Raw genomic sequence first — 12908 nt, forward strand, 5'->3', positions numbered from 1 at the left:
CTATATGTCAGGCACTGGGGAAAAAATAAAAGTCCATTACATTCTAATAGGAGGAGAGAGCATGAACCCATAAAAATACACACTGGGTAACTTCATGGAGTAGACACTAACAGAGAGCAGATCTAAGTAGGATGAAGATTTAAGTAGGAGGAGTTATTTGACCCAAACTTTGTCGAAGGAAACTAGGGACTCTCAGAGGGGGAGATGTAGAGGTAGTAGGGTCAAACTGTGCCCTATCCATATTTCTCTCCCCTTTCTACTTTCCCCCACAATTGGCTCAGTAGTACCACGAAAAGAACTTTGGAATGGGTTTCAGAATTTAAGGGATGGGATTCAGATCTTGATTCTGCCACCGTATGACCTTGAGTAAGTCAGTACACCACCAATGTCCTGATTTGATCATCTTAAAGGTCTTTTTCAGCTCTAATATTCTGTGATTCTGTGTATTAGATGATTTTTATTGCAGACTTACAGAATAATTGTCCAATAGTATTGTAGTTGACATCAATCAAACAACAAGCATTTATAAAGCACCTCTTATATACCAAGCCTGGGGAATATAAAAAGAAAAATGAGACAGTTCCTGTCTTGAAAGGAGTTCGTATTTCTAATAGGGAGCTAGAACATGTTATATAGGAGAGTAGTGGCCAGGGGAGGTAGTTTTGGTCTAGGCTGTCAGAGGAATTATAAGTAGAGTTATAGGGCAATGGATTGTCATCTTTTCTGATAGCAATTAATTTGATGATTATTCCCAAAGCAAGGGATGGGGGTGGGGCAGGACCAGTGGTAATATGTAGTAACAGAGCAATCAACAAAGATACGCATGCTAGGTAAGTCCTGATGTCCTGGTGGATGACTGGTTAGGATGTGAATCCTGATTGATCTTGTACTGGTTAGAGAGAGAGAGGGACAGAGAGAGAGTGTCTGTGTCTGGGGAGGGGGTGTCTTAACTCAGATACTAACCCATCAAGATTGCTCAGCCCCAAGTCCAGGTCTTAAGATTGAGTGGATCTCACTGTGCCCTTCGATGGGGGTCCTGGCATCAAGAGAGTCCCTGTACCTGGAGAGAAGAACTGGTCCAGTTCATATTTTTATTTTCCTTTTTTTTTTTTTTTTTAGCATTTCTTTTTACCCCACCAACCTCTCCACAATTGAGTCATTAAGAAAAAGAAAACCTTCATAAGAAATATGCTTAATCAGACAACATTCATGGACTCCAAAAATTGTCTCATTCTACATTTTAATTCCATCACATTTCTGTTAGGAGATTAGTATGTAGCATGGTTCATCATCAGTTCTCTGAAATTGTGGTTTGTCATTGCATTGATTAGAGTTCTAAAGACTTTCAAAGTTGTTTTTCTTTATAATGTAATTGTATATTGTTTTAATTCTGCTCATTACACTTTTCATCAGTTCATAGAGGTCTTCCCAGTTTATTCAGAAACTGCCCATTTTTTCATTCTTATGGTTTAATAGTATTCCATTATATTCATATATACTACATTTATTTAGTCATTCTCCAGTAAGTGGGTCACTTCTTTAAAGTCCTTCTGTAAAAAGAATACTTCATATTTATGGGTACTTTTTCTCTTTCTTTGATCTCTTTGGGGTGTATGTCAAGTAGTGGTATTGCTAGATCAAAGAGCTATTTGCCATAGTTAGACCTTTGAAGGCAGAATTCCAAATTGCTTTCCAAATTGACTGTGTCAGGAGCAGCTCCGTGGTGCAGGGGAAAGAACACCAGGCTTAAAGTCAGGAGTACCTGAGTTCAAATCCGGCTTCAGACCAAACACTTGACACCTACTAGCTGTGTGACCCTGGGCAAGTCACTTAACCCCAATTGCCTTAAAAAAAAAAAACCTTCCAAATTGACTGTATCAGATACATCAATGTGCCTATTTTCCTGCATCCCCTCCAGCATTTATCATTTTCATCTAATGGGTATGAGATAGACTTTGAATTTTTATAATGCTCATTTCTTAAACTATTAGTGATTTGGAGCATTTTTTCATGTACTTGTTGATAGCTTGGATTTCTTCCTTTGAAAATGACCTATTCATATCCTCTGCCCTATCAATTCTTATAAATTTGAATCAGTTCCTTATATATCTCAGAAATTTTTCTGTATCAGAAAAATTTGCTACAAATAGTTTTTTTCCCAGTTGCTCTTCTGATTTAAGCATATTGGTTTTTTGTTTTGTTTTGTTTTCTCACAAAGACTTAAATTTTATGCAAACAAAATTGTCCATTTTATCTTCTGTGATACTCACTGTCCTTTGTTTGGTCATGAACTCTTCCTCTATTCATAGATCAGCTGGGTATTTTCTTCCTGGTTCCTCTATAATTTGCTTATGATGATATCTTTTATGTCTAAATCACAAATCCATTTGGAGTTTACTTTGGCATGCAGTGTGAGATTTTGGTATAGACATAATTTCTGCCAGATTGCTTTTGAGTTTTCCTGGCATTTTTTGCCAAATGATGAGTTCTTAACCCAGTAACTGGCATCTTTGTGTTTATCAAACACTATTCTGAATGTTGTATACCTTAACCAGTTCTACTGATTAATCTCTCTATTTTTTTTAAAAACTAGTAACAAATCATTTTGGTGATCACTATTTAGTTTGAGATCTGGTACTGGTAGGCCTCCTTTCCCCCCCCCCCCCTTTTTCTTTTTTTGGCTAGGCCGTGGAGTTAAGAGACTTGCCCGGGGTCACACAGCTAGTAAGTGTTATGTGTCAGAGGCTGGATTTGAACTCAGGTCCTCCTGAATCCAGGGCTGGTGCTCTATCTACTGTGTCACCTAGCTGCCCCCCCCCCCGTTGTTTTTCATTGCTTCCCTTGAAATTCTTAAACCTTTTATCCTTCCAGATGAATTTCCTTGTTGTTTATTCTAGCTCTCTAAAATAATCCTTTGGTAGATTGATTGCACTTTGGTATGGTAACTTATTTTACTTATTATAGTTAAAAATAAATATATAAAAATAGTCACATTTTCAACTGTATTGGCTTGACCTAACCATGAACAATTAATGTTTCCCCTCATTATATAGGTCTCTATTTCTATAAAGACTTTTTTAGTTGTATAGTTTCTAGGTGTGTTTTAGTAGGCAGGTTGCCAAATATTTTATACTTTCTGTAGTTATTTTGGATGGAATTTCTCTTTGTGTCTTTGTACTCCACTTTCTGCTGGGTTGTGTTAGTAATATGCTGGAATGCTAATGATTTGTGTGTATTTATTTTATATCCCACAACTTAATTATAGTTTCAATTTTTTTGACTCGAGTTTTCTATGTAAATCATCATATTAAGAAAAAAGACATGATTTTGTTACTTCTTTGCTTTGCTTATTCCCTGGATTTCTCTTTCTTGTCTTATTAGTGTAGCTAGCATTTCTAGCACTGTGTTAAATAGTTGTGGTGATAATGGACATCCTTGGTTGATCTATTAGAAAACTTTTCTGTTACATAGATACTGGCTCTTGGTCTTAAATAAACATTATTTACTATCTTAAGGAAAAGTCCATTTATTCCTATGCTTTCTTATGTTTTTAAGAGAAATGGAATTTGGATTTTGTGAAAAGCCTCTTTAGCATTTGTCTTCATCTTGTTTTTATTATTTGTGTCGTTAATATAGTTCATTTTGTTTGTACTATTGAATCAGTCTTGCATGCCTAGTAATAAACCCAACCTGGTCATCATGTGTAATCTTTCTAATATGTTGCTGTATTTGCAATTTGCTCATATTTTATTAAATATTTTTGTGTCTGTATTCATTAAGGATATTGGTCTGTATTTTTGGTTTTTTGTTTGCTTTGTATCTTATCAGGACAAATGTATCAAACATTTGTGAAATTCCTGCTATGGACAGAATGGCATGTTAGATAGGGGACAAAGTTTAGATAAGAAATCGTCCTTGTTTTCATGGAGCTAGGATGATAAGACACCAAGATAACTGTAATATACCTCATGACATGATGAATGCCGTAACAAATCAGAGGACTACATAAAGTCCAAGTAGGAATGTCAAAACCACATGAAATGTACAAGGGTTATCAGTAATACAGGTATTATTGATTCATCAGCATATACTTGTGAGGCATTCATACTTTGAGAACCAGATTGTTTTGAGTTGGTACAGAGGCAGAATTAGTTGTCTTGACCAAGCGTGTTTTCTTCCTGCTTCTGTTTTGTAGGTCAGAACCAGCACTCCTTAGGGATTTGATTAGTCTGGAGATTTCTTGACTCAAAGATAGATGAATCTGTTTACCCCTAAGCCAGTTCTAGCGTGGGTCCCATAAAACACAACTTTGTCCGGCCACCTTGGAGAGTGCCCCAGCTACAGAGCCCTACAAATGGGGATGTAGGTGCAGCATCTTTCCCAATTACATTGACAACTGCCACGATTAACTTTAGTTTCATACTGACTCTTCAACCCAAATGCATTAATTTGCTAGTTGATCTCCATCCTGATTGCATTTCTTTCAGACTCCAAGGGATTGTGTTCCCTTACTTATTCCTCTTCCTCTGTCTTTCCCTCCCTACTGACTTATTCCTTTAGTGTTCATACGTGCCCAGATTTTTCTCCATTTTGGAAAACTTTGTGTTGATTCTGCTGACTGCTAGATATTATCTTATTTCTCTTCACTGCAGAGTGGCACCTGTTACTTACATATCCTTACTATCTATTCCATTTTTAACTTCTGGCAATCTGGCTTCCAGAACCTCTATTGAATTGCAGTTTAAATGATCTAATACTATGCTTATGACAAATCTAAGAGTGGTGTCTTAACTTGAGTTTAATTTCCTTGTTATCTGTATTATTTGGCACTGTTATGGTCACTTGATCCCTTTTTGGAACTCTCTTGATTTCATTTTCATGATGCTGTACTTTGTACTTAATCTGCGTCTCTAACCATTTCATATCAGCTTGATATTTGGCTCTTTTTTCTCTTCTGCCTCCTAACCACATATTCCCCCAAAGCTCAATCCTTGGCCCTCTGTTCTTCTCACTCCATATTTGTTCCTTTGGTTCAGGAATTCTATCTCCTCTAGCTAGGTTTTAACAATTTGTGTTCTGTATTGATAACTAAAATCTAGATATTTTATCAGTCTTTGTTCCTGTGTTTTTCAGCACAGAGCATGCATATAAATGAATGATCTAGTATCATATCAGACTCAGTGTAAGCAAACCTGAGTTCATCCGCAGTGCCTTCTTTGCCAACCAAAAAGCTGCAAAACACCTTCTCCCAAGTTGGCTATTGTCATTGATACACTTCTAGTCCACTCAAATTTGGGAACAGTAGAAACATTCTTTGACTCCTCCCTCAAACCTCTCTGTTTAACCAGTTGCAAAGTCCTGTGGAAATTTTTTTAAAATAGCTCTCTCATTTATCTGTCCCTTACTTTTCATCACATCCTTCATGCCTGGACTATTTCTTAAACTACTTTTCCAACTTTTAGTCTCTTCTTGAAGATCATTCTGCAGAGTAAACAAATTGATACCAATTTCATCATGTTAATCCCTTTTTCAGAAATCTCTAGCTGCTGCAGATGTTCTATCATTTCTCCTTCTGGCACTCAAGGCTTTTTTTATATGACCTCAGTCTAATCTCACGATCCCCCAAAAGACTCTTACACCTCTAGAAGACAGAACATAAAAGTATTTTTTGATGTTTCTAAATTCTATTTTTTTTTTCTTTTTGTTAAAGGTTGCATGATGGAATTTGAATGTTTTCCCAAGAAACTTTATGTTTTGGATCAGTATTATTGAATTTGTATAATATTGGAAACTACTTCAGACTCTTTTTGGTGGTGTCCATTTGAGACATTTAATCCAAAGAGGCTGTACCATGGACTGCAAAGAGAGCTGCCCAAGTGTTAGCATCCCAAGCTCTGATGAACACAGGGAGAAAAAAAAGAGGTTCACTGTAAGTATGTATATTAACGTGAAGTATATGGAAAATAATTGAATAGACAAAAGTTTGGAAAACTATGTTTTATAGTCCAAGTATTGTCTTATTACAAGGAAATGATCTTTTCTTAATTTGTCTAATGGAACATACAACATTGTTCTTAGAATATGCAGTAGTACTTTGCTAGCATAAGCTAAAGAACGAAGGTGTTAGAAATCATTCAGAACTCAACTGCATATATTTGTGGCTCCCTTGATAATAACACAAATGGAACATGTTCTGTTCTCCTTTACTTGAAGTTAAACGAGGTCTCTGCTAGGCAAAAGTGTAGAGTCAACAGGGGCTTCTGGCCTATCTTTTAAACTTTGTTGGTAATCTTTCCTCCTACTTGAAATAGATGTTGTTCACATATTCTCTGTTAAAATGAGAAAGGATCTGTGGGCAGTCATTTACTTATTTGTGGTGAGACAATTTACATTTTATTTTGTAACCACTATTTGTTTTGAGCATCTCTGTTTCCACTGTTGGCACCTTCATTCTTTTAGTTACCAACTCCTAAAAATGTGGTGTCATCTTCAGCTTGTCCTTAGCTGTCAGATCTTTTTTGTTTCTTTCTTAGCATTATGCCTGTCATCCTTTCTTTCATTTGTACTAGTATCATAATAATTTTTCCAAAGGATGTGGAATCCAAACCTCACTGACCCAGGCAGCTTTCTGGGCTCATAGCTCTTTTTTGGAACCTGTCTGGGACTTTCACCCTATTGCTTCTTACTAAAATAACCTGGTTGCTAAGTCCCAGTGGAGCTTCCTGAATCTTGCTTATGGATTTAGAGAAAAGTTATGCCAGATCCCTAAAAACTTTCTTCATTTTCTTCCCCTGCCTCTTTCTGCCTTTCTTATTTCCTCTTTCCATTCTGCCTTATCTTTAACTACTTCATTGTACAAGTGCTTACTGTGTGCCAGGTACTGTGCTAAGTTCTGGGGATACAAAGAGAGGAAAAAGTAGTTCCGCCCTCAAAGAACTTATACTTCAATGGGGAGACAATGTGTAAATAGGTAGGGAGAAAAGACGCATGGACAGTAACCTTAGAAGGTAAAGCTCTAGCAGCTGAGGGGACCAGGAAAGTGGCCTTTGAGCTGAGTCTTGAAAGAAGAAGCAAAGGAGCGTAAAAGGCCAGAGTTGAGGAGAGAGAGCATCCCAGGCACAGGGAGACAGCACAGGCAAAGGCAGGGAGCAGGAGATGTAGGGAGAGAAGGGGATGTTTGTGGGGGAGCCAAAGATGGGCCAGTGGAGCTAGGAAGACTGGAGAGGTAATTGTGAAGAACTAAGGTTACAAGGGAGAAGAGAATGTAAGAATTCAGAAAAAGACAAAAAGATGAGCTATTTAGAAGTGCTTGCTTACCAATGAAATTTTCTACTCTCAAACTGATTGGCACTTAAACTTATGCTAGCTTAATCCTCAACTCAGGCACCCCAGGCCCAGCCTTCTGGGGCTATGATTTATAGTTTATGATTCTCTTTACATTGAGAACCAGTTACCTTTACATCTGCTGTCCTATTGCCCACAGAGGGGAATGTCATTTTCTCTTCTGATTTTCGTTTTTCCTACTCCATTTCCTTGGCTTGAGTTCATTGATTTATTCTTCCTGTCCTCCACTCACTCTCAGACAATCAAGAAATCTCCTGATGGCATGGATGGCTTGCTGTGGTGCTCCATCCATATGACTTAATATTTGGCTGACTAATTTTCCCCTGCCTGCTGCCAAGAGATGACCAAGAAAATACCTACTAGGTATAAATTGTCTATCAGCTCAGAAAGATCAGAAATCAATTGGTCTTTATACTCTTCTAATTGGTCTCTATTCCTTCCTTCTCTAGCCCGTTCTTTTTGTTGTTGTTTGTTTATTTATTTATTTTTAGGCAATTGGGGTTAAGTGACTTGCCCAGGGTCACACAGCTAGTAAGGGTCAAGTGTTTGATCTGAGGCTGGATTTGAACTCAGATCCTTTGACTTCAGGGCTGGTGCTCCATCCATTGCGCCACCTAGCTGCCCCTCTCTCTAGCCCATTCTTGACACATGCAGAATCACAGAATTTGACTGGTACATAAAAGCCTCTGAAGGGGGAGGAGGGTAGAATCATCAGTGTGGTAACAGAAGTAACCAGAAACTTGTGTTTTCTGGAGGCTGTGACAGATTTCATGGTCTCCACAGCTAGAATCTGTGCTTTTATTCTCTTCTTCCTCCATTTCCACATACCAGCCAAATTCTGTGATTCTGTATCTCTGAATGATGGACCAGAGAGAGGAGAGAATGGGAGCGAGGAGACCACTTGGGAGGTCATCCAGGAGCCTGGTGAGCTCTGGTGAACTTGGGTGTTGCCCTAGCCAAGTGATCGACTTGCTCTTCCCCTGCTTTCTTCTGTCACAGCTCATTTGTACATGGCATCCTGCACATCTTTACCCATTGAAATCCTTCTCTTTCAAGACCCAGATGAGGCACACCCTACTCTGTGATGCCTTCTGTACATCTTTCCTCTTCATCCTCCAGGTAGAAGGGATCTTTTTGCCTTTGGAATCTCTCTTGCCAATTTGTCCAGGCAGTTAATCATGTTTTAACGTGCATAATAATTATTTGTGTATATCTCACCTTCCTCACTAGATTATAAATTTTTTGAGAGCCAGAAATGTTATACTTCATCTTTGTGCACTGGGGATACAAAGATGAAGTAGGTACTGAGTAAGGGTATTTACAATTGAATTCATGAAATGCTTTGCTCACAGTTAAAGGAATTTCAGGCATGAAAAGGTGGAGACAGTTTTCTCCCTAGGGTAACTTGTACAAGTCCAGATGCCTTCCTGCCCATGTTTTGGAGTATGTTTCTTCCTCATTGAGATAGTTCAGTGTTGTGGAAAGAATGATGAAATTGGATTCAGAAGAGATCTTGGCTTGGATTTCAGTTCTTACAGCAGTTGTGTGACTTTGGCCAAAATTTTTTTTAACATCTCTCAGCCTTTGTTCACTCATCCAGTTAATAAGGATGCTAAAATATTTGAGATACCTACCTCACAAGATTCTAAGGAAAACAATCTGTGAACGTTGAAATGTTATATAAATGGAATAATAGTTGTTACATTTCAGGACCCTAGAAGTCCTTACTGCTCTCAGACATGTATTGTGTGTTTTATGGCACACTGACATTTCAGCAACCCTTTCCCTCTTATTGTGGGTACCCCCCAAGGCTCTGTTCTTGACTTTCTTCTCTCTTTACACTTTCTTGGTGACCCCTCCCAAGGGTTTTAATGATCATCTCTGTGCCGTTGACTCTTGGATGTATATATCTAGCTCTCCTGTCTTTCCTGAATTCAACTACTGTGTCACCAGCTGCCCACTGGACTTTTTGAACTGTCCTGTACGAATCTCAAACTCAGCACGTCCAAAAAGGAACTCATTATCTTTTCCTCCAGAGCTACTCGTTTTCCCAACTTCCTGTTTCTTTCTGGCCCTTCCAGGCACTTAGGTTTATACATTGGTCCTTCTCAACTCTTCCTCATCACTTACTCGGTTTGTTAATCGGTTACCAAGTCTTGTTGATTCTGTGTCAACCGCAGCTCTTGCCTCTGTCTTTGCTCGCTAGATTGTCTGCTCTTTGAAAGCAGGGAATGTTTCACTTCTGTCTTTCTATCCCCAGAACCTACTACAGTGCCTGGATTACAGGGGTGGGAAACCTGCAGCCTCGAGGCCACGTGTGGCCCTCAAGATCCTCAAGTGCGACCCTTTGACTGAATAGGGCTGCACTTGAGGACCTAGAAGGCCACACATGGCCTCAAGGCTAGTAATATGTTATTGTATATATTATGTTATATTATTTTATATTATGTAATCATACATTATATTATGTATTCCAGTATATTGTTAAGAGTCAGGTAGGTGGCACAGTGGATAGAGCACTGGGCCTGGATTCAGGAAGACCTGAGTTCAAATTTGGCCTTAGACACTTCTTAGCTGTGTGAGGCTGAGCAAGTTGCTAACCTCTGTTTGCCTCAGTTTCCTCAACTATTAAATGGGTATGATACCACCTACTTCACAGAGTTGTGAGAATAACTTGAGATAATATTTGTAAAGTGCTTAGCACAGTGCCTGGCACATAAAAGGTACTACATAAATAATAGTTATTATCATTATAATAATAATAATTATTATTATTATTAAAATGTAATTATATGTAATTTTTAGTAGAACTCTTCCTGTGTCACCTTGCTTTGTTGTCTAAAGCATTTCTGAAAAAAAAACCTGAAGTGTTTTGGATTTTACCTTTTGTGGAGATTTTATAACCTCCCAAAATATTTACTAAATATGTCATAATTTTTTCTACACATTACATGTCCTGCAGTGAATTCATGTTTAAAAGTATTTCTGAATATAAATTCTTTGAAGGCCATGTCTCCTATATGTTGATACAATGTGGTTCCCTGAAGGATGTGTTGTCGATATTTTCTTTTAAATAATTAATTAATTTTTTGTTTTCACCATTCACTTCCATAAGATTTTGAGTTTTAGATTTTCTCCCCCTCCCTGTTGTTGATTTTTTTTTAAAGCGAAGTTGATTATACTGGTGCATGGAGAAAATCAAGAGACATGGATTCCAGGGCTTCTAATTAATAAACATCTGATCTTGGGCACTTTAACCTTTCTGAACCTAGATTTATGTACAGGGGACATAACCTAGTAAAATGTAAGCCCTTTGTGGGTGGGAATGGTTTTATATTTCTCTCTTTAGTCACAGTTCCTTTTACTTAGTGTGCACATAATTAATATTTGTTGAATTGAATTGTTGAATTATTTCTTATCTGTAAAGTAGATACAAAATACCTTTCCTGCTTACCTCACCAGGTAGTTGTGAGGATCAAGTGAGATAATTAATGCTTGCAAATATACTTTGTAGATTATAATGCATTATGCAGAAAGAAGACACTGTTGTTAAAAAGGATATGGGGTATTTATTTCAACTTCAGCTCTAAAGATGATTTCCATATAAACAATTGCTCCATATCTGTATCATTATACTATACCCAGATGTCTTTATCCTATTTTGTGAATGTTTGGGTATGGGATTGCCAGTATGACGAATTGAATAATAGGGATTTTTAGGAAAAATAAGTCGTTGAGCTGGAAAGGACTAGGATATTTCAAATGAAGTACACTGGAAAACTTAGCAGACAAGATATTTTTTCTGAACTTGTATAGAACTTTCATTGATGGTGAAGACTTATCTGGGAGATGTCCAAGTCAGTTCTCTACCTTTCTTGGTTTTGTGAGATTCTCATGTGAGAGAGGAATGTAGTCCACAATATCCCTAAGTGTCCCACTCTGAAACTTTACTGATTAGTCACTAAGGGAATGGTGTTGACCTCTACTTGCTTAGGAAGTAAAGCATAACATTAGAACCACTATTGTCCTTCCCCTCCCAAACCTGAAACCTAATCTCAGCCAAAACTTTGGAGAAGGGAAAAGTATTTATGCTTTTAAAAAAGTTTTTAAGCTTCTGTTTAGAAGCTAATTTTATTCTGTGCACAATTGTAGTTTTCTTGAGAATACTTTTCTCTTGAATCATAAGTATCTTAATTTTTTAAATGAATATCATTATTGTATTTAAAACTTTGTAGTTTCTATAAACCTATAACCTTTGCATTTTAAAGCAGTGAAAGTTTTCTATTCTTATGTAATAATTTCATTTGAACTTGTGCATGATAAAAGAAAATTAAACTGGTTTAATGGGCATGATTTTGCATCCTGGTAAATCACATATGCTTGGCACTTTCTGTTTGTAGTTAAATTAATTTTCCCTTTATTTTTACAGGTTTATAAAGTATTAGTTTCAGTTGGAAGGAATGAATGGTTTGTCTTCAGGAGATATGCTGAATTTGATAAGCTTTATAACACAGTGAGTAAGATTCTGTCTACAAAATTCAATTAAAACAAAAATCATCCTAGAAAGATCCAACAACAAAGTATTTATTTGAGTTCAATTTACATTGTAATGCTCATTATTCTGCTTAAGAAAAAGGCATGTGGTGCTTCATAAAAAATAGCTTCTTGATAATTTTTTTAAAAATGTGAATTATCCTAAATTCGTCACAAGATCATTTGAAGTACATCTGAGAAGCTTCAAATGTACTTAAAATATACATCAGAGTCTGTAAGGGGGATGCCATTCCATCTCCCTGGGAATTGTTAATAATGATATTGCTTGGTAAATCCAACAAATTGATTAGTTTTTAAAGCCTATCTCATGAGCCCAACCATCCTTGTGAGCCCAGGTTTTCTTCTGTGAGACCACTTTGATTAGCTCTTAGAGATGTTTCACTTTCCCTAGATATAAAAAACTTGACACAACTGAAATAAGTAACTGATTCTCCGAAGTTCTCTGAGGGCCAGGACTTTTGCTATTTAAATTCAGGAAATGTATTTTCATGTTTGTTTAAGTTAATCATACCCCAGGGATTAATTGTTACAAATATCTTATAAAAATGGGGGGCCAGCATATAAACTATACCTTACTAATAAGTAAAGCAACAGTCCAAACGTGTTATAACTATTTTTTTCTTTTAAATTGAGAGCTGGAATAAGTGATTAAATTAGTGCTATGATTTCTCTCACAAGTAGGTGTTTTTGGCGTTTAAATCTATTTCACTCAGGGGCAAGAAAATAGTTGTCATATTTCTATCCTAAATTTATTTCACTGTGATTAAAATGCTGAGTGGTGTAGTAGAAAGACCAATGGATTTGCCCCCTGGAGATAGCTAGGCTTTAAAGCTGCAATGCATTTACTAACTGACCACCAGTGAGTGACTTAACTTCTTTGCTTATCTGTAAAATAGGAAGAATGATAATACCTTTAGTACCTGTCTCCCAGGATAGTTATAAGGAACAAATAAGATAGTAATGTTTGTAAAGCACTTTGTAAATTTCAGAAGTGCAACATCAGTGCCAGC

General features: G+C 37.1%; 1 protein-coding gene across 1 annotated transcript in view; it reads left to right on the top strand.

Moving 5' to 3' along the window:
• The window catches only part of LOC114053840 (serine/threonine-protein kinase Sgk3), a 159326-nt gene that overhangs the window by 63340 nt on the left and 83078 nt on the right, over positions 1-12908 (top strand). Inside the window, exons 2-3 of the mRNA XM_027876964.1 lie at positions 5711-5929; positions 11774-11857. Coding sequence (XP_027732765.1) covers positions 5852-5929; positions 11774-11857 — 162 coding nt within the window. The 5' untranslated portion in view covers positions 5711-5851. The remainder of the gene's footprint in view (positions 1-5710; positions 5930-11773; positions 11858-12908) is intronic.

Source organism: Vombatus ursinus, unplaced genomic scaffold (genome assembly GCF_900497805.2).
Source record: "Vombatus ursinus unplaced genomic scaffold, bare-nosed wombat genome assembly UNPS02014812.1, whole genome shotgun sequence".
Taxonomy (NCBI): domain Eukaryota; kingdom Metazoa; phylum Chordata; class Mammalia; order Diprotodontia; family Vombatidae; genus Vombatus; species Vombatus ursinus.